The sequence below is a fragment of the Lactuca sativa genome, chromosome 6 (assembly GCF_002870075.4).
Source record: "Lactuca sativa cultivar Salinas chromosome 6, Lsat_Salinas_v11, whole genome shotgun sequence".
Lineage (NCBI taxonomy): Eukaryota > Viridiplantae > Streptophyta > Magnoliopsida > Asterales > Asteraceae > Lactuca > Lactuca sativa.
In genome coordinates this window covers 24210465-24232827 of record NC_056628.2, presented here as the reverse complement: position 1 = coordinate 24232827, position 22363 = coordinate 24210465, and the positions used below count along the sequence as shown (strand labels likewise).

At 35.7% G+C, this 22363-nt stretch overlaps 1 protein-coding gene across 1 annotated transcript; it reads right to left on the bottom strand.

Moving 5' to 3' along the window:
- Positions 1–5992: 5992 nt before the first annotated feature.
- Positions 5993–7353, bottom strand: LOC111882972 (probable aquaporin TIP-type RB7-5A). The gene is made up of 3 exons (XM_023879332.3): positions 7133–7353; positions 6764–7014; positions 5993–6647 (listed from the first exon to the last, which is right to left on the bottom strand). Exons 1-3 carry the CDS (start codon positions 7257–7259, stop codon positions 6273–6275), a joined length of 753 nt encoding a protein of 250 aa, XP_023735100.1. The 5' UTR covers positions 7260–7353; the 3' UTR covers positions 5993–6272.
- Positions 7354–22363: the final 15010 nt, after the last annotated feature.

Sequence of the window (22363 nt, the reverse complement as noted above, 5' to 3'; positions counted from 1 at the left end):
ATCTGATTTGTAACTTTATTTATTTATTTATTTATAACTCAGGCCGTTTTATATTTGATTTTGTAACGATTCAAAATCCGAAATGAGACATTTCAGATTAACAAAAAGGGTAAATGACACAAAAAACACTTTTTTTACACAGAAATTCGATTTTGACACTGTATTTTTTTTGTGTCAATTTTGACACTGTGTTTTTCAATTTGTTACAATTCTGACCACTTGACCGGTTAACCAGGTTGCATGCTGACGTGACATGATGACGTGTCAGTTTTGATGACGTGGCATGCTGACATGATATGCTGACGTGTCAAAATTGAATTTTTTTTCTTACAAAAAACACTAAGTTTTCATTTTTTTTTCGATTTTGACACTACGTTTAATTTTTTCTTTCAACTTTGACACTATGTTTTTTTGTTCCAAATCGAACATCATTTTTTCCAATTTTGTTCAATGTTGACAATTTTCTATTTGAAACCGTATAAATATTTTTTTAATACATTTAAACCGTATAAATATGTTTTTTTTCATTTAAAAATCATAGTTTTGTATAAATACATTTTTTTTACACTCAAACCATATTTTTATGTATAAATATGTATTAGCTATATAAAAATTGTATTTTATATTAATATGCAACTTTAAAATGTGTTTGAAGGTTTATAGGCGTGTAGTTGATCAAAATTTGGATATCAAGTTTGCAACCCATCAAAATTTTACGTCTTATTAGAAGCTTATGGTTAGTTTGATTCTCATGATATAACTAATGCTTTGAATGTAAGAAAAAAAACACCTTGTATTTAAATAAAAATGTGGTTTTTAAACGAAAAAAATATGTTATACGGTTTAAAATGTAATAAAAAAAATATATTTATATGGTTTCAAATGAAAAATAGACAAAATCGAACAAAATTCGATAAATGATGTTCGATTGGAACAAAAAAAACATAGTGTCAAAATTGAAATAAAAAATTAAACTTAGTGTTTTTTGTGGAAAAAAAAATCAATTTTGACACGTCAGCATATCATGTCAGTATGCCACGTCATCAAAACTGACACGTCATCATGCCACGTCAACATGTAACCTGGTTAACCGGTCAAGTGGTCAGAATTGTAACGAATTGGAAAACACAGTGTCAAAATTGACACAAAAAATAACACGGTGTCAAAATCGAATTTCTGTGTAAAAATAGTGTTTTTGTGCCATTTACCCTAACAAAAAATATTTTTTTATGACAAACAAATATATTTTGGAGTGATATTTCTAATTTTGGACTTCGAAAAACACAGAATTTTAAAAACAAGTCTGAAATCTAATGAAAATTTTCAGAATTTCATGAAAAAAATTGTTTTTACTAAAATCTAAACAAACATAGTACACGGAAAATATATATAAACTACGGTTTAAGATCATATATTTTATTAAAACTATGATATTAAACATTTTCAAATAGATATTTCAGACATAAATAGAAATATTTTTTGTGAAAAAACATTTTGCAAAAAAAAGAAGAACTCTAAAATTTAAAAAACAAGTCTAGAAATGATCATTCAAAATAAAATGGTCATTTTTCAAAAATTGAAAAGATGATAATACAGCACAAAGCAATGGAAACATAAAAATCAAAATTTGATCATCATATTTCATAGCAAGGTTCTAAATAACATAAGGTGAGACTTGACGGCAATGTCAAACCTCAAGTTTTTTTGAGTCGTAGCGAGTCATGTCGTTTGTAAAGCGTGACTTAAAGCGACAATTCTATATATAATCAATAATTTAATATATATTTTCTATTATTATTCATTTTTATATACATATGTGATTTAAGGTGACATTTTTTTCAAAACTTAACGGCAAGTACAAGCCTTGAAGTCATGATGCGAATTTTATACATCTTATGGTGCAATATGTAGATTCGATTCATTATTGTTTATTATTCTCTTGGATGATTAAGACTCAAACCATATCTCTCTCATAGTCGCACCCTATACCACGATTTTGCAACAATGACTCATTCTATTCTTCTTTGATGGCTAAACTCAAACCCTAGAACCTAAAAGAGGGGAGGGGCTGAGAGTTCCACGAAGAAACCGTAAGGGAAATGGTGGGAAAACCCTATGTGTCATGTTCTAAAAGTCTTTTGGACGGGCTAAGGTTAAGCGCTTTTATACCCTTTCCCATTTTAAGTGTTATTCTTATCTTCTAAGTTGAATTAGAGATAATTACACTCAAAGCCTTGTACTTCTTAAGTTTCTAATTAACTCGCCATTAGTTGACAAGTTAATAAACTACTCCTTTTCATTTTCCTTTTGTATTTCTTGCATATAACCCAAAGGATCCTACTAAATATGAAAAATCACTAACTTGTTGCGACCATAAACATATTTCCAAAAGTTATTTTATTTAAAAAAAAACTCATTTAGAAAGGTTAGTTTAGTGAATTTCCCATTTTTAATTTGTATTATATTAAAAAAAAATTATTTTGTAAAATGTGTGGTCCACCTACAACCTTTGACTCTTTCCCCATTTACCTTAACTAGTACACTCTTCCCTATGCTCTCGTACCATCGTTATCTTCCCTCTTATTACTAGACTTGACAATAGTACACTCTTCCCTATGCTCTCGTACCATCGTTATCTTCCCTCTTATTACAAGACTTGACAATGAAGTGGGTTCTGATCCTAATCTGATTCAAATACGTAAGAATTATATGGATTTATATCTTAGTTTTTGATTTGTTTACAAGTTTACCCCCATACCCTTTAACCATTTTATTTAATGGGTTATGTATGGATTATTACTGATCTACTCCATTTATAACTCGCTCCATTTAAGTATAACACCCTTTGATTCCCCCATACTTTTCCGTTTCTTTATAATTATATTTTCCCAAATCGAAAGGGAGGATTGGGGAATTGTTTTCGTATTCTCTAATCAAGCACATACTCTGAGAATGCAATCTTCTTCCGAGTGAGATTGATTTTCAAATCAACCATATGTTTTCTTTAGCAGACATTTATTTGATTTAAGATTCATCTTGATGAACGTTGCCCCATGAATGTTTGATATAGTAGACATTTATTTGAAATTTGTTAAAAGTGTTTGGATCAATGCTAATTTGCTCTAAACCCAATCCATTGCTAGGTCTACTTGCTCTCTGTGCCATCCTCTATTTTTCAGAACCAGATAAAACTTTTTATTTACACTTTAAAATGTCATTTGTATTTGTTGTGGAAAATCCTAGTTAAATAAAACCTTTTTATGAGATAATAATATTGTTTCAAAATATTAAAACACTACGGATATCATAATTCATATCCAACATATGTTACAGCGTAAAGACACAAGGTCCTGAATACTATCACAAGCTTCTCTCTTATTTCACTCGACATCCTATTTAGTTTCTAGCAGCCTTAGTTCCACTAGCTATGATGCATATAAAATGAGTGAGTTGTGTTAGGAAACCTGGCGAGACACATAAAGTTTTCAATCCCATAATATTTTAATCATACATAATAATCCTACAACATAACCGTTACCAGACAATATAGATAATTAAACCAACACATATATCTATAAGATAAAAGCAAAGAAACAGGAAAAACAAGATGAATGTGCAGCCTTAACTCGCTGGAACTTTTATTGAAGAAAAATAACTCAAAACCTAATTTGATGTGATTAGAGGATCCTATCGGTTTTTATACTAAACATAACACATTCGAATAAAACTAGGATTCTAGAAAGATAATCACAAAACATTACTTATAAGAATTTCCTTATTGCTCAAGGAAGTTAGGAAACCTTGGACAACACTCCAAGTAATCCATAACTTGGACCAAAATATGCCATTAGCCACATTTGTTCTTACATAATTCCCTAAAAATAACCTCCTGAATTTCTGAGTAAAGGGTAATTCTTGCACACCAAGCAACGTTCTCATATCCGCGAACCTTATCCGAGTTAAGGCATTCGTAAGTGGATCCGCTCATTGCTTGTCTCCCGAAAAATGTTCAACAATCACTTGCTCATTTTCAACACGCTCTCAAATAAAGTGGAATCGAGTGTGAATGTGTTTGTTTCTTCCATGAAAGACAAGATTCTTTAACAATGTTATTGATGATTAGTTGTCTATGCAAATCAACACCTTTTGTTTCTTAATTCATGTTAGTTTAGCTAACAACTCCCGTGACCAAGCTGCCTGACACGCAACTGCAGTAGCTGCCATGAACTCAGCTTCACACGAGGACAAAGCTATTGTATCTTGCTTCTGGGAGCACCAAGTGATAGGCGAGTCACCAAGGTAGCAAACATGCCCTGTTGTACTTCTGCCATCATCAACATCTACATTGTGACTCCTATCATTATAACCCAACAAGATCATATTTTAACTATGCTTATATACTATCCCAAAAAATGGAGTACCACGTAACTAACGAAGGATTTGCTTAATAGCGTGTGCATGAGATTCTCTTGGACGGTGCACATAACGACTAACTACTCTAACCAAATATGCTAAATTGAGATGTCTGTGCAATAGATATCGTAAGCAACCCACTATTTTTGATAATGGGTAGCTTCAACTTCTGGTTCGTCTTCAGCTTTAGATAATTTTAGTCCCGGCTCCATAGGACATCGAGTTGAATTACAATCTTCCCTACCTGCTCTTTTAGAATTTTTATGCATAATTCTCTTGCTTTACCTTTACACAACCGTTTTCTTACAATACTTCAATACCCAAGTATCAAGTTAGTTCGCCAAGGTCCGACATTTCAAACTATAATGCCATTAGTTTCTTGAATTGGTTTATAAACTCTAAACTTGTTCCCGTCACGAACAAATCATCTACATAAACCGAAACAATTATATATTCTCCACTTGAAACCTTTCTCTAAACTGTATTTTCTTGGATGCATTGTTGAAACCCATATTTTTCAACGTATTATTAAGCTTCAGGTTCCATGCTCTCAGAGATTGTCGAAAATCATATAAACTTTTGCCAATTTGTAGACTTTTGTTTCTTCACATTGCTTCATGAAACCTTTCGGTTGGCTTACACACACTTCTTCTTTTAGGTCACCATAAAAAATGTCGTTTTTATGTCTAAGTGATGAATCTTCCATCCGTTCCCGACCGCGAGAGTAATCAATAGTCTTATTGTACCGAGTCGAGCTACCGTGTGAATACTTCATCAAAATCAATGCCTTGCTCTTGCACATAGCCTTTAGCCACTACATGCGCTTTGTACCTTGTAACCGACCCATTCGTATTTCTTTTAATTTTATACAACGATCTTAAACCAATGGGTTTAGCATCTTTAGGAGGGAGGTATTTGTCTTCATTCAAGAACACCGTTTCTTGAATTGTATTCATCATAAAGAACGACCCTTCTTCATGATCTATATCACCTTCTTATGTTTTGTTAAGATTAGCCTCATGATTTTTGGTTTGGTCTGGGTATCTTGAAGCAAAGTGACCATACTTATCATATCGGAAACATTGAATATTAGAGAGATCCCTTTGTTCACATTATTTTCCTTTTTGTTTTTGATCTTCACGAGTTTTAGTGGATTCCGAGTGACTGTGATTTTAGGTGTTACCCCGACCACGTCCACCACCACGTCCTGTTCCTCGGTTATTTGAACCCCGACCTCTACCTATTTGATGATTCGGTGTTTCTATTAGAAGATTCTGATTTGGAATAAAGTAATTTGTTTTGAGTCTCGATCGGTTACTTTGTCCTCTCCCTTGATTCTTTCCTCATAAGCTTTTAAGCAACCAACCACTTCTTCAAAGTCTATCGTCTTAAGGTCCAAAACTTTTTCAAGGGCTGCAACTATTTAACAAATCTATTCAATTTATATATATATATATATATATATATATATATATATATATATATATATATATATATATATATATATATATATATATATATTAAAACACAATGTTTTATTAGAAAATAAAAATAAAAATATGATGCTTTAATAAACAAATGAACCGAAATAGGTTGTTTTTCCATGCATTCATCACTTGACATAAACACTTCTTATTCACATCTCAAGATTACAATCTTAGAATTTACCAAAGCAAAATAAATCACAAACTTGAGATTATGGGGTGGCCAAATATGAATAAGATATATAACAATATCTCATCAACAATGACCCTTTACCTTCCACAATTCTCAAAATGGAAGCCAAATAAAAAGGATATTACAATTGCAACCTACATAAAGCATGAGTACAATTTCACAATGAAAACTATTACAACTTCTTAAGCATAGTCTTCAGAGGCTGGGAGTGCAGCATATGATCCAATGAATACATCGCCATAGATAAGTCCAGCTAGACCACCACCAATAAGTGGTCCAACCCAATAGATCCAAATTTGCGAGAAGTCTCCACTAACCACAGCAGGTCCAAAGGACCGGGCAGGGTTCATGGAACCACCACTGAATGCTCCGGCTGCCAAGATGTTAGCTCCAACGATGAACCCAATGGCAATGGGTGCGATGGTTCCAAGTGAGCCTTTTTTGGGGTCCGCTGCAGTTGCATAAACAGTGTAGACTAGCCCAAATGTTATAATGATCTCAAACACTACTCCTTGTAGACCATTCATTCCATCAGCAACCCCGTGGGTTGGAACAGCCTACCAAATATCAAACAACATACCCATATTCATGATTTCATACAAACACACACATACATCATACATATATATATTATTTAAAAGGTTTCACTATAAATAATAAAATAGAGTTTTACCAAGCCACCGGTGACAAACTGGAGAAGAAAACAAGCAGCAGTGGCACCGAGCAGTTGAGCAATCCAGTAAAATAAACCAGTCAGGATGGTGATGTTGCCGCCAATAGCCAATCCAAAGGTGACAGCTGGATTCAAATGACCACCGGAAATATTGGCTGCCATTGAGACTCCGACAAACAATGCAAAAGCATGAGCCACTGCAACAGCTACTAGTCCGGCAGGGTCTAATGGTGCGTCTGTTGTGAGCTTGCCTGTAAAGTTCCAATACAAGTTCATGTTACAACAACAATTGAGTCTTATTTCTTAAAGAAATAACACCTAGTATTATTTTATAGATATAAATCATACTAGACCAAATGAAAAACTCACCATATGCGATAGCCGAGCCAACACCAGCGAAAACGAAAAGAAGTGTAGCAATGAACTCAGCCAAATAAGACTTAATTGAACCAACACTGAAGGAATCACCAAAATCACCAAATGCCAACTTCACCATTTTCAAGGTTTCTAAGACCGAAACTATGAACTTAAAAAGTTAAATAACTAGTTGTAAGATGAATGACTTGCTGAAACTTGTGAGTTCCTAGTTGTTCAACATAGGGTTATATAGTACACAATTTGAAGTTTTTCGTATTTTCAAAAATATTCATTCTTTAAAGTTATTTTGTGAAATCAGTTTAAATAATGACCACTAGCATTTCATGTATAGAGAATGTTTGGAGGCACCGACCATGGGCCCAAAGAGCCTAACCATGACCACTCATTGGTGATTACCCACCGGCCTAAAAAATTGAAATATTTCTTGATTATGAAGTGGAGACAAAATAATTATTTAGAAAAATTAAATGAATAATCAATAATATCTGCTATCTACAAAAGTTTATGAAGTTAAGCTTAATTATGTGTTGTGGAATAGTTAATTTAAGTGAGCTCCAAATTAAATGATTGAGGGGATGAGTCATCTTCTTTAAAAATTCCGAATATAAAAGCATAATATTTACTCCCTAATGTAAAGTGCATTCTCATCAATCGGGTTTATCGTCAACATACGACTACAAATCATAATTAATTAAAATTATGTTAGGCTTGAACATAAGACTATAATTATGAATTTTCATTTTTTTACTATTGAAATAAGTACGATATAAAATGAAGGTCTTAGATCATTTTATAAAGATTTTTTTGTTGTTCTATATAATCATAGATAATCTTGGCAGAAACACATACACAATAACTAGGGGCAGAATTGAATTTTCAAAACATAACAAAATGGACAAGAAAAATTTATTCAAAATTTTTCACTCTAAAAATGTAACTTATTGATATATTGTTAATCAAAATGGACCTCGTCGATTTTAAGTCTTTCAAAATTATTTTTAAACTAATCATTCAACATGTTGTCTTTTATATAACAAAACCGAAAGATCATTCAAACACTCTACCAATCTTCCTTATATTTTATTTTTTTTAAATACCAGCCTCCCTCAGTCCCTATTATGGTCCGCCAATGTATATAATTCGTAATGTTTTAAAGAAATATTGTTTCGAACAAAACATAATTTCATCGATCATACTTAATACAATATTTTCATCCCCGGTTCCATTCTCATGTCTTGTGCAATTGCATATGCATACAAAAAGATATATTATTGTTATAGTTATTCAATAAAAATATCATATACACACTTACACATGTTTTGTTAAATTTGTTTAATAGTTTAGCTATATTTTATTCGTTTGTTTAGTATAAGGACCCTTTGTATATCTTGTACCCTATATATATTGTTTCAATATACGTAACCCTAATTATGGGTTTTCACATTATTCAACATGGTGTCGAGCCTGTAAAGTGATCGTACAACCTAAATCACCATACTTTTTTTCGCTGCTACCTCTGAAGTTTTCCCTTATCACCGTCGACAACTACTCAATCGTTGTCTCCTACTGCTTTGTTTCTTCATCGCAACAACATCTTGGTGTTGTACTAAACACCTTCACATCCTCTTTGAAGACCGCACACAACTGCCTTCTTATGTGTTACCCTCTCAATCATCGAATTAAAATAGTTGGTACATTTAATTTCTCTCTACCTTCTGTTAAGATTTATGCTCTTTACTTTTTTTTTTTATTTTTTTTTTATCTTTGTTAGATTTATTTTTTCGATTTATCCGGCTGTCATAAACGTAAACACAAAACTTAGTGAGTTCCCAAAAATACCACATACCATACATATTCTTGGTCTAGCCCACACATTGGGCCTAGCCCTTCCTAATCAATAGGTCCAACCCATTATGCAATAGGCCCAACCCAACATACAAAGCAAGATTCACAAGGACAACTAGCATCATACATAACACATTCCAGTGGATTGGTATTGGTGCTTTCGACCCACAAGTATAGTCAGGAGACTCACCTCAAACCGATGTCAACAAATCCCACATTCGAGTTGCTGCTACCACGACTTCTCACACTGAACATATCCAAGATCAATCCTAATCAATAAGTATGGTAATAACCCATAATCAAAGGTCCAATCATATTCTATCATGCTAATGGGTAAAAGAGTATTTTACCCTTCCCATACTTGGCCCAACAAATCATGGCCAAAACCCAAAATAACCCAAAGCCTAAAATGGCTTCTGGTGAGCACGACCACGTACCACCATTGTATGCCCAATGTAACGCATGCTCAAAGAAGAGGTAATGGGCTGAAACCTATTACATGCAGCGTACCGGGAAGGTACGCCCAATGTACGTCGCTGATACCTAAACACCACTCCAAGTCTTAATACCTTAAGACTTAAACTCTAACTCCCAGATCTGACTCTAAGGGAAGTCTTAAGTCATAAAGTTCCTGACTTTATGACTTTGCATGGTTTAATGGTGTTCAAACCAAAGCCCTAGATTCATAACTTCACCAAAAGACTACTAACTCATGTATGTAAGAGATATACCTATCAAGATTCATTTTTATGACTTAATGAACTCATAAATGGCTAGAAATAAGGCTTAAAGGTTCTAGAGTACCTTCTACTCACAAGATCCAATCCATGGGACCAAAACATGCTCATAACCTAACCCAAAACTAGATCTACACTAAAGTGCCATAAAGTTTGAAGCTTTATACCTCTAGAAGCTAGCAAAGATGATAAAAATACTAGATCTTGAAGCTCTAGCCGCAAAAATACCCAAGGATGAGCTTATCCTTCTTCTACAAAGCACCAAGAACACTTTGAAGTTCCAAAACAAGCTCTCAAAGATAAGGGTTTCGAAATTAATGAGGTCTGCCTCAAGGGAGATAATGAGGTTATATAGGGTCCATGTAACATTTGAAATCTTGAGGAGGAATTGTTGAGATTAACCCAATTTCTAGGTCAACTCGACGAGTTGGAGGGACCAACTCGTCGTGTTGAAGATGGATGGATCGTGGGGGTTTAATGAACCAACTCGACGAGTTGGGGAGCCTCAACTCGACGAGTTGGCAGCTGGGAAGGAAACCCTAATTTTTAGGGTCTTGCACCTTATTTAAAGTCCTTAAGTCTTTCTTCTGGCCTCCTTATCAGCCTCCACTATTGTCCAAACCCTAAATCGAGTTGTAGCCTCCATTGTCAAGTTTTTGGAGCCTTGGAAGGAAGTTTGGTGCTCATTTTGTGCATTGTGAAGTAATTAGAAGATCTTGAAGTTTCTAGCTTGGAGAAGGAAGTATTTGATCCATAATCACTCCATTTCTTGCAGTCACTTTAAGGTATCAAGTTCATACCTTGACTTATGGATGATTAAATCTCCTTATTTTGGCTTTTCTTGTGTTTTGGCCTCTTTTTTGGGATGATGATGGAGTAAAGTCATTTAGGGGTTGTTCCTGTTGGATTAGATGTCTAAGCCCATAACTATTATTGGTATGTATTTGACCCGACTTGGCATGGTCCATTTAGACTGCACTTCACCGGAACAATTGGATAAACTAAATGAGAAAAATGATACTAGTGATTTATATTAATGTATTATAAGTTCTAATATATTAATATGAAATCATATTATTTAATTAGTATTGATCAAGAATTAATTTAGAATTAATCTAGTGATAAAAAAGGAACTAATTAAAAATGGACTCTTATATATATATATATATATATATATATATATATATATATATATATATATATAGATATGTGATGGACCAAGTTATGGTGGACCAAGTTCATTTAGGTTGGGCTAAGCTTTCATGGATAGTCCATGGAGTGTTTAACCCATGGATCCTATGAAAATGAAAGGTCATGGGTATTAGGGTTTACATGAATGTAACCCTAATCCTCTACACCATATAAAGAGGTCCTTGGTTCATGAAAATGGCATTAGTGCATAGAAATGAGGGCAAGGCCGATTTCATAAGAAGAACCTAAGTATCCTTATTCTCTAGTTATTCCAAGTTGGTTTTGGTGATTTGTGATTCCACTTGAGGCTTCCACACTATTGGGGCTAAGCTCTTAAAGTTCAAGACTTCAAGTTTCACCAAAAGGTATGTTATCTTACTAGTTTCTTGTAGTATAGTTGCTTCATAGTATGCTAGTTAGGGTAATACCTTGGAAAGTTCAAGTTTGCATGTATAATAGAGAAAACATAGATCCAATGTATTTAGGGTTGCATGTACACCATATGAGTGTTAGAATGCTCAAAACCCTTCAGTTCCTTCATATCTAAGTTGGTTTTGGTACCCTTGAGCTTAAAGGTGCAAACTTTATGATGATTTTGGTGTCATGCATGCATTAAGTCAGTTATTAAGTCCATTCCAAGCTTAAGAGCTTCATTTAGACATGCATGAACATAAAGTTGGCTACTTTATGTGGTTCTCCAGCTCAAGGAAGTCAGATCTATGATTTGGAGTCATGTCCTTGTGGATTAAGTGCTTAATGTATTAAGAGGTGGGTTTCTGGCGAACTCGACGAGTTTGTTGGATAAAATTGGCGAGTTGGCTCAGTTTTCCCCGACATTTTCAGACTGATAGAGGAACTCGACGATTTTATGATCAACTCAGCAAGTTAACTTGGTTTAACCCAACCTGTGCAATTGATGAAGAAACTCGACGAATTAGGTCAACTTGGACCGTGGACTTTGACTTTTGATTTATGTCATTGACTAAGTTTGTCACATGGGATGCTTGAAGTAATATGAATTGTAATAAGGAAAATTATGGGCTTAGGATAAGGCCCATATGGGGTTGGGCCCAATTTGGAAAATTGGGCCATTAAGTGGGACTTTGTGGATCTTTTGGTTTTGGGCCTCGGTTTTGGTTCATGTTGGGTCAGGGGTAAAATTTTCATTTTACCCCAAGTATGGATTATGGATTATATCATGGAACTAATTGTTAATTGGGTGTGTTGTTGGTATCGATAGCTCGGGAAGGCGGCAGGGCAGTAACTAAGATTTTCTTTCGGGGAACTTCTGCATTCGAGGTGAGTTTTTCTCACTGTACTTTTGGGTCGATGGCACCAAGGCCGAAACATTGGATTAGATATCCTGTTATGTGATAGTATGTTATTGTTCAATAGTGATTTGTTAGATCGGTATCCTGGTTTATAGGATGATGCTATGAGTAGTGATCTGTAGATCTGCATGTATGCATGTAGACTATTTATATGTTTATCTATTATATGCCGACATGTTGTGTTGGGTTGAGGTTATACTGCTCCGTGCGGTAGCCAACAAACCCAGGAGCATTCCAGATACGAGCTGAGGATTGGGCGGTATGCCAGACTCGTACTGAGGGCTTGAGGGTATTCCATCTCGATGATGATTGGACCCGTTGGGTATTGGCATTCCAACCCGAGGGTTGATTGGGCCTGGGGTATTCCAACCCGATGGTTGATTGGACCCGATATGATAGTATGGATTGTAGTGACACTGGTCTACTTTATGTGTCAGTCAACAGGCCTGGGGTATTCCAACCTGATGGTTGAATGGACCCGACATGTTTGGTATTCCAACCCGATGGTTGATTGGACAAAATTGCTTATGATACGAGGGTATTCCACCCCGAGGATGATTGAGCCCACCGTAGACATGCCTGGTATTCCATCTCAAGGCTGATTGGGCTAAGCATGAGTATTTGAGCATGTTGTTATTTGTTTATGTTATCTATTTGTATGTTGGTATTTTGGGGGAACTCACTAAGCTTCGTGCTTACAGTTTTGGTATATGGTTTCATGTACTTCAACGGATCTTATGTGGGTGAAGGCGTGACCGTACACATCCTCGCATTTTGGACTTTTGATTTCTGGGAAACTCTGATAATTTAAAAGTTTGAAACCTATGTTGAAAGAGATTTTTTATTTTTAAATAATGTTTTGGAGACAACGATTTTTGTAAATACTTCTATAAATAAATGGTTGTTTTTAAAAGTTTAAATTTTTATGAAATTTTATGGATGTTACAGTCCAAACACTAAAATTTAGGTTTAAGAATCACGTGAGTACGCCCTGTGTACCATATGTACGCCTGACGTACTCAAAGGATGACCGCACTTCCTTCATGTAGTATGCCCAACATACTGGCCAACACCCATTTCATTCCTAACTTCCAATGGTCATAAATTATGCGTCCCAACTCTGTTTTCGGCGTTCTTTATATGCTTGGAAAGGTAAAGAAAAGCCCTATAATCCCATCTAATCTCCTTTGACTTAATACTTACCGAACTAGAATCCTTAATTTGAGGAAAAGTCTGAAGCATTGCTTTCACCATTATACTCTTTGATTCCAAAATACAATCTGAGAGCTTGGATCACATAACCTAGATAATCCACATCCAATTGGGTCTAAAACCCAAGCCCCTTGAAGTCGAGGGCCCTAATTTGGTCCATTAATTTCCCAATGATCAATAATTCCTAAAATAGGAAACTTCTTGAAACCGGATGTTACGTCATGCAGCTACAGATTCTGAAATGTCTACATTTCTCTCCAACAACACTTGGGATCTTGTTCCAAAACCCGCATTTGCTAATAATGTGTTTTGTCAATAGCTGTATTGTCACAACTTTGACATCCATGGCTGCTTGGATCGCTACAAAGGTCACCTTGTTGCTCAAGTTTTTTCTCAAAAGTCGGGCTTGGATTTTGATGGCACGTTCAGTCCTATTGTTAAACCAGTTGCCATCCGCATTGTTCTCAACATCTCTATTTCTCGCAATTGGATCATCCATCAGCTTGATGTCAAAATGTTTTCCTTCATGATGATTTAATTGAGACTGTTTACATGCATCAACCTCCTGGCTATGTCAACAACCAATTTCTAGATCATGTATGTCATTTACATAAAGCTCTTTATGGGCTAATGCAAGCTCCTCGTGCTTGGTATCAGCATTTTGTTGTCTATTTATCCATGCTTGGATTTATCAGTAGCAAATCGGATTGCTCTCTCTTCACCTATCATCGCGGCCCCGCTACTATCTACCTCCTTCTGTATGTTGACAACATCATTCTTACCACCTCTTCTCCTACTCTTATTTCCTAGGTCATCTATGAACTTTCCTCTGAGTTACCAATGTCTGATCTCGAACCTATTTCCTTATTTCTTTGTATTTCTGCCACTCATAACTCTTTTGGACTCTTTCTTTCTCAATCTTCCTTTGCTAAGGAGATCACTACTCGTGCCAATATGACTACATGCGATCCCTACAACACCCTGCTGACACCAAAAGCAAACTTGTTGTTGGCGGTGATCTGGTAGATGATCCTACCCTCTATCGTACTCTTCTTGGAGCTTTGCGATACTTGACTTTCACTCATCCTGATATTGTGTATAATGTGCAACAGGTCTGTCTTTTCATGCATGATCTACGTGCCTACACTTTCATGCTCTCAAGTGTATTTTGTGGTACCTTCAAGGTACGTTGATGCATGGTCTTCTCCCCTGTCCGTCAAATGTTGATCGTTTGATCTCTTATTCTAATGTTGACTGGGTCGACCGCCCTACCATGCGTTGGTCCACCTAGGACCTACCTTTTTTTTAAATTATAATAGAGGTATTTATATAAAATAAATGGGAACTACCTTATTATTTTTAAAAGAACTACCTAATAAGTTTTTAAAGAAAGGAATATCAATTTTTCCTTTAGGAAAAGGAATGTCCATGAACCCATATTTTTTTATACCTAATAACCATTTAGAAAAAGCACAATGTTTAAATATAGCCCAATCCATCTAAAATTTTTTAAAAAAAAATTAGAAACGTCATTTAATGACTCTCGTTCCATGCGGCTTCAAGCCTTAAACTGTTGAGGCTGCCGACTTCCATTCGACAATCACTATCTGACCACGCCATTGCCCGGTCGCACTTTGTTGTCGTTCATCCCCTCCATCGACCATAATCAATCCACAAACTTTAAAATCTTAGATTTCTTGTATACGTAAAAAAATAAGTGATTAATTTTTAAGTGATAATTTAGTATCGTATATTGAAAAAATATTTTAAAAAATATCGATAACGACAAAATTATAAATATGTTTCAAGATATAAGACCTCATATGGTTCACTTGTAAAAACTTTATTAGAACTATTGAAGTGATGTTTAAATATTTTAAGGCATACAATCCGATTCGATCTGACCCGACACCACCACCAACATAACTGTTTACTCTTTTATATATTTTTTTCAATTCATTTACATTAGAAACCACATAGTTTTTTATTCTAGATTCGCCACTGTGTGGTGCCATCAATTTTTTTATGTCGATGGTTCAAGTCTCGTCATAAACATAGATGAAATTAGGTCTTAATTTAAGAATAAATTATATATTTATATTTGTCAGTTAAAAAAAACTAATATCTATGATTATCAAGTTTTATGAAATATGACAAGTTAACAACTTAATACAACTGATTTAATTTGCAATAGATTTAAAAATGGAAAGTTTAGTTTATAAATTAGGATTATGGAAGATTAGGATAAGATATTCTATTTAAACGGATTAGGTAGATGGATTAGTTGTCACTTGTCATGTTTAGATTATTAATTATGTTTCTTATATATTTATAAGAATTCTAATATGGCATTGACATACAATTATGTAAAATATTCATTTTTTTATAGGTAAGAGATACTAACCAGTTTCACGAAACACGATAGGTAAATTACTACTAAATTACAATCTTACAAGAACAAAAAGATAAATCATAATGTCTACAAGAACAACGAGAATGATATCCAATCTTGAGTCTTGAAATTTTTACCATAATACCAAGTATGCACGTTGAATTAGTATTATGCACCTAAATCATGTAGGTTTTGTTTTGTTTTTGTTTTATAAAAGGTGTTTATGTTATGAATATATCTTAATGATAACCATGCAATTTACAAAATATTGTATCCATAGTTAAAGTATACTCATATTAATGAACAAAACTTAACATAATGAACAAAACTTAACATGATTGTGAATCTCTATTCTTTTGGTGAGGGGATAATTTGTTTGACCATTATAATAAGAAGTTAGTTTTTTGATCGTTACGTTTTAATATTTCAAGTATATGTCTGTTAGTTCGGTTTTTTAATCAAATATTGTCGGGAATAAACGAGAAAGATTACACACACACACAAGGCACAATATTTAACATGGTTCAATCAATGTGACTTACATCCATACGGTAGGTGGGAGTATTCTTATTCAAGGGCTTAAACATAGATAAACAGTGCAAATCGAGACAGACTAAAGACCACAAAAGGAGCACCACTTAAATGCTATCTAGCAGACCCTATTTATAGACCGATAATCAAACATAAAACTTAGTGGCCTAGGCCCATCCATTTTTAGGCCCAAATGGATGTCAACCAATCACAAGACACCATGTAATTGAGAGCACCTTTTAAACTAAGTGAGTACATTTATATCAAGATCATATTTACACTAAAGAGCACATTTGCACCAAGAGTGCACATTTGGAGAAAGTCGATGCATTCTTGAAGTTCCAAAGCGATCCCAGCACATGAGGGACCAGCCCGGTGCCTTTGGCCATGCTGTAGAATAGTAAACCATGTTAGATTGCATTAGGCAATGCCTCTAGCGTATTTGGAAAAGCCTACAACACATTTGGCTTGTCTCACATGTTGGAGTGCATTTGGCTTGCCTCTACCGCATCCGGCCAAAAGCTTCAACCTTAATCCAAATGCTCCATTATGTCTTTCAAGTCTTTAGTACTCCAAGCTCTAAAAACCAAGAACTTCCAGCTTCCTCCTACCAATCTCTTCGTAGGGACTTAACTCCTACGCACATCTACTAAGTCCAAGCAAAGCTTGAACTTTGCTGTGGGAAATGACATTGTCAAATTGTCTGCTGGATTCACCTTAGTATCAATTTTCAAGATAGAGAATTTTTCTTCCTCCAGAATGTCACATAAATGAAATTCAACCCGACTTCAATATTCTTTGTCTTCTCATAGTAAACTGGATTTCTCGCAAGACACAAAGCACTCTGATTGTTACATTATAAGATAGGCTTTTCCACCTTTAATCTAAGACTCTTAACTAAACCATTTAACCATATACCTTCATTTATACTTTTAGTTATTGACATGTATTTCAATTCAGTTACAGACAAGGCAATGATAGCCTATAACATTGACTTCCAACTAATAGCACATCTATATAAAGTGGAAATATAACAAGTAAGTTATCTTATTTTCAGCAGATTACCGCCATGGTTTGAGTCTGCATATCCAACCAAGTCACTATTTCATGTGTTAGCACATACAACAGATAAACATCAAAAATTCCCTTCAAGTATCGCATAATCCACTTGACTGCTTTCGAATGACATTTCTTGAATTACTTATAAACTTGCTTATACACTAACTTATGATCCAAATTAGGTATGGTACATACCATCATATACATGAGACTTCCAACAACACTCGAATATGGAACCATGTTCATGTAATTTCTTTTCTCATATGTAGTTGGTATAGTACTTCGACCAATTTTAAAATGTGTTACAAAAGGAGTTCCAACTGGTTTGGACTGATCAAAATAGAATGATTGTAAGATTTTCTGAATGTATTTTTGTTGAAAAATGAATAACAATCCTGCTTCGGTATTTTTAAAACGCTTGATTTCCGAAAATCAGTAATAAAACGTATAACAACCTTGAATCGAGTAGTTTATGAGTAATATAAGCCAGAAATTCCAAGCACTCCCCCACAATACTTCTACATTGTACATCATTGAACTTTGGTTGCTTAATTTGTTTTAATCGACTTTTTGCCCATGAATTTGTGTTTATTTATTTATTTATTTCCACAATATAGAACTTCTGCTTCTCTAGGGCATAAAAATTATGGATGAATATGGATTTGTGTTTTTATATATATATTTTTTTAATTTCTTTTCAATAATTTTGTTAGGGTGGAGGGAATCCATGAAACATCCCAAAAATACAGTCCAAAAATTTCATTTTTAAATTATTAATAAAACTATAAATATCATCATCATATAAAAGTCATAAATCATGTATCTCAAAAATATCATAACAATTGTCAATGTATCAAATCACATGTCAAAACATCAGAGTAAATCATCCCAGGATAAAAGTTGTGGTGTGTGCCATGCAGTCATCCCGAACTCTTCCATTTGCTATCGGAAGTACCTGAAACCAAAACTGAAAACTGTAAGCACGAAGCTTAGTGAGTCTCCCCAAACTACCACATACCATACACATAATCACATAACAGCATACATGGGCCTAGCCCGTTACCTCGAGCCCCGCCCGACATCCGACTAATCTAGCATCAGGCCCCGCCTGACATCGATCCCCGCTCAGTATACATATATGTTTCTACTAGGCCGCGCCAGTAACTAGGCCCCGCCCACTATACACATACAAACGATATCATATAGTCATACTAGTACACAAAGAATCATACGCTACACCACATACTCTAGTCTAAGGCCTCGCCTTTCATGGGCACCACCCCTACTCTGTTAATGTGAGAGATGGAACCCCGTCCACTCTCGGCTAGTGATGAGATACGAGACCCCACCCACACTCACCTCTCTACTAGGAACATACAAGTATCACAAAGATAACAAGTATAACTAAACATAAATTCCTTCCTCAGGCCCCGCTCGACATCGGACCAAAATCCGGAAACATATAAACATTCCTCGGGCTTGCCCCGGCATCGGACCGAAGCCCGACACATGTAACAAATAACATATAAGCTAAACATTCCTCGGGCTTGCCCTGACATCGGGCCAAAGTCCGGTAACATATAACATGCATCGGGCTACCCCCGACATCGGACCTAAGTCCGACATACGCTAACACACATAAATGGGTCGGCATTGGTGCCTTAGACCCGTTCCTACAGGAGAAAACTCACCTCATAAGCTGACTGTAGAATCATGCGAATAACCTCTCGCTACTAGCTGGCAGATCCCCAAACTGTTGATCTTTCGAATCCTCGAGCTACCATTACCAAAATGACAATTAGTCCAAACCAACAATCCTCCTTAGGGTAAAATGACCATTTTACCCCTTATCTAAAATGGTCCAAAACTAAGGCCCCAAAAACCAAAATATGAAAGGCCTAATAGGTAGACTTCCCAAGTCCACTAGTGGCCCACTAATGGCCAAATTGGGCCCAATCCCTCTTATAGGCCTTACCCTAAAGCCCAAACGTATTCTTAGCCCAAATATCTAACTTCTGATGGCCCACCAAGGCCCAAAGAAACAAAGTCCAAAGCATGGCCCAACCCGAGGCCCAAAACACGCCAAGCCCATATATGTTGAGTACGCGGGGCGTACTCCTCTATACGCTAAGCGTACTGGCTGAATGGCGTGTACGTTGCGCGTACATGCTTGTACGCCCGACGTACTTCTCTAATAAGTCACTTTTCTGATTAAGCACTTAATACTCTATTCCAACGGCTATAATCACATATCCAAGTCCTCTTCAACGTCTTAATCCATAAAGTCACTGACTTGGTGACTTTACATGACCCAAATAAGCCCAAACTCCAAAAATGGTATTCTATTTCCATGAAAGTGATCTTAACTCATGCATGAACCCATTAAGGCATCCAAGATGGCAACTTTCTTCCTTAAGGACTCAGTTAGCACTGAGAGTGGCAACTATAAGCCTACGAATCGAATTTGAACCATAAAGCTCCATTCTTGGGACCAAAAAAGTCCAAAAACTCAACATAATAAATCTAACCATTTAAGAGGCAAGTTCAAAATTTTATACCTCAAGATGATCTGAAATGAAGCAACAATATCGGATCCACAGCTTCTCCTTTGAACCACCACCTTGCTTTGCTCTTCACTTGCTTGGAAAATGGATTCACCACACCAAAATGTTCTCTCATGGACTTCCAAGCTCCAAGAACACTCAAAGAAGGATTAGGGTTTCATGGTGGCTATCTATGGGTTAGAGGGAGGCTGATATCAAGGGCATTATGTTCTTTATATAGTGCTTAGCCCCAAAATTAAGGTTTAGGAACTCTGAGCGTACGCTGGGCGTACTCCTCCAACACCCACGTCCACTTACTCCTCTAAGTTGGGTGTACCCCCAACTTACGTTGGGCATAATTTCGTGCTGGCCACCTTGCATGCATGGTACCTTCTTGCCACTTTTCTCCATTAGGGACCAATATTGCAAAATACTTCAAAGTGCTATAACTTCTTTGTTCTAAGTTCGTTTCTGACGAACTTTATATCCACGAAAAGGTGGCGGAAAGCTCTATGATCCTAGCCACACCCCAAAGCATAAAACCTTCCTGATAAGACCCGAGACCATAAAAGACCGAATTGTCCCATTACGCCTATACCTTTGGCCTCCGAAGCCACATTCGAGTACTTTCAAAATTGGGTGTTACAATCCATCTCCCTCAATTATCTCAATCCTCGTGCCACCTAAGTGTCACATCAGTTTTTTCTCTCATTTTTATCCTTCACAACTATAACACAAATAATCCATCTTTTCCAATGCATTTTCTTCCCTTTTTCATTGTCGATTTTGTGGTTATTCGACATGAAACTCTACAACATCAAACTCATCAGCTTCCTTGTTAAAGTGAGATGAAATTTTGGGCATCCGAAGAGGCTGTGTACGTGATGAAGTCAAATGTTTTGGTCATTTTTATGAAGGATGTGAAGATTTTCACCCATTACGCTAATGGTTAGCCATTTCGGATGGTGATTTAAAATATCCCGTGCCGTCGAATGTTGAAAAGGTTTTGATCCGAAGACTTTGTGATACTCACTTTGTGTTAACTTTAAAACATTGATGTTTGATCTCCTGGTAGCATGGATGTTGCACTTGTTGTTGTATATGCTTGAAGTTGTTTAATTTCTCCTACAAATCCTTCCATTTTGAGTACGACCGGTATAACGAAGTTGAGTACTGAAGTGTTCTGGAACTTGCTGCCAAAATAAGTCTACTTGTTGATGATTTCCCAGTTCTTCGTCTTCTGAAACACTAATAAAATCCTTGGACATCGTCACTTCTTCTCTTTCTTACCATGGTCATTGTTTTACCTATCGGGTAAAATTTCTTGTGGGTTTGGCTTTGGTTTGAGGGGTGCGTTAGGTTTCTTCGCTTGATTTGTCGTTTGGTTTTGAGGGATAGGTTGCATTTTGTCGAACAATTTGTTGTTTTCAGGATCACCAAAATGTTATATGTTAGGAACGTAATATGGCATAGGGGTTTCGAGGATGGAATATGGAGTTTGATTTTATGGGAACTTATTATAAATGAGGGTAGTCTTGAGAGAATCCAAATTGGTTATAAGATTGTTCCTCCGACATTTGTTAATGTTGGTGTTGATATTGTGGTTATTAGGGATAATTTGGGATTTGAATTTCGTGAAGTAAGCTTGGGTATTCTTGTGGGTCGAACTGCAAAGCCTGGTAGCCTATCCGTAGTTCGGAAGGAAGCCCCATATGGTCCAAATCCAGTTGCTACTTTCCCTCTGCGCTTATAAGTAGATAAGGTCAGACTTTGCTTGCTCTGAGACATCTTAAAAAGGGAAATCCAATATCAAAATGGAAATGTTTGAAATTGCTCCTTGACCTCATTCTCCTGAATGGTTTCTTCTTTTGGTAGAGCTTGTTTTTTTTGGATTTACCATTAATAGACAAGATTTGAATTTGAAGAAAAAAAATGTTGGAATGGAATTAAAGAGAGTGTATAAGGTTGGTGTAGTTTTTCAAGCGATTGATGGTGATTTATATAGCGAAAAAATATTTTTGAAAACATAACCATATAACAGCTACATTCTTGTGGTTTGGGATAGATTACCATGTAGCCGAACCCTCATCTTCTCAAATCCGCGCCTCAGAGAATGGAGGTACTGCAGGTATCAACCCCATCAATTGCCACAAAAAGCACGACTACATTCACCCTTACATGTGAAACACAATTATATGAGAGACGGTGATCGTTTGTAAATTAGGTATAATTTTCCTTTTTCTAGCGAGTATTGGAAAATTTTCTATTATGTGGCGGCAGTTAGATGCTTATCGACGGAGGTCAAGAGGGAGTAAATTTGTGCCAAAATGGTTAATCCTACAATTCAATCTTGTATTATGAATTATAAGCAATTGGAATCT

Excerpts from the sequence above, each read along its gene's own strand:
- LOC111882972 (XM_023879332.3), bottom strand. The coding sequence starts at position 7,259 with ATGGTGAAGTTGGCATTTGGTGATTTTGGTGATTCCTTCAGTGTTGGT. Across the intron at positions 7,015-7,132 it reads TGGCTCGGCTATCGCATATG|GCAAGCTCACAACAGACGCA; the intron begins GTGAGTTTTTCA and ends GGAACTTTACAG. Across the intron at positions 6,648-6,763 it reads AGTTTGTCACCGGTGGCTTG|GCTGTTCCAACCCACGGGGT; the intron begins GTAAAACTCTAT and ends GATATTTGGTAG.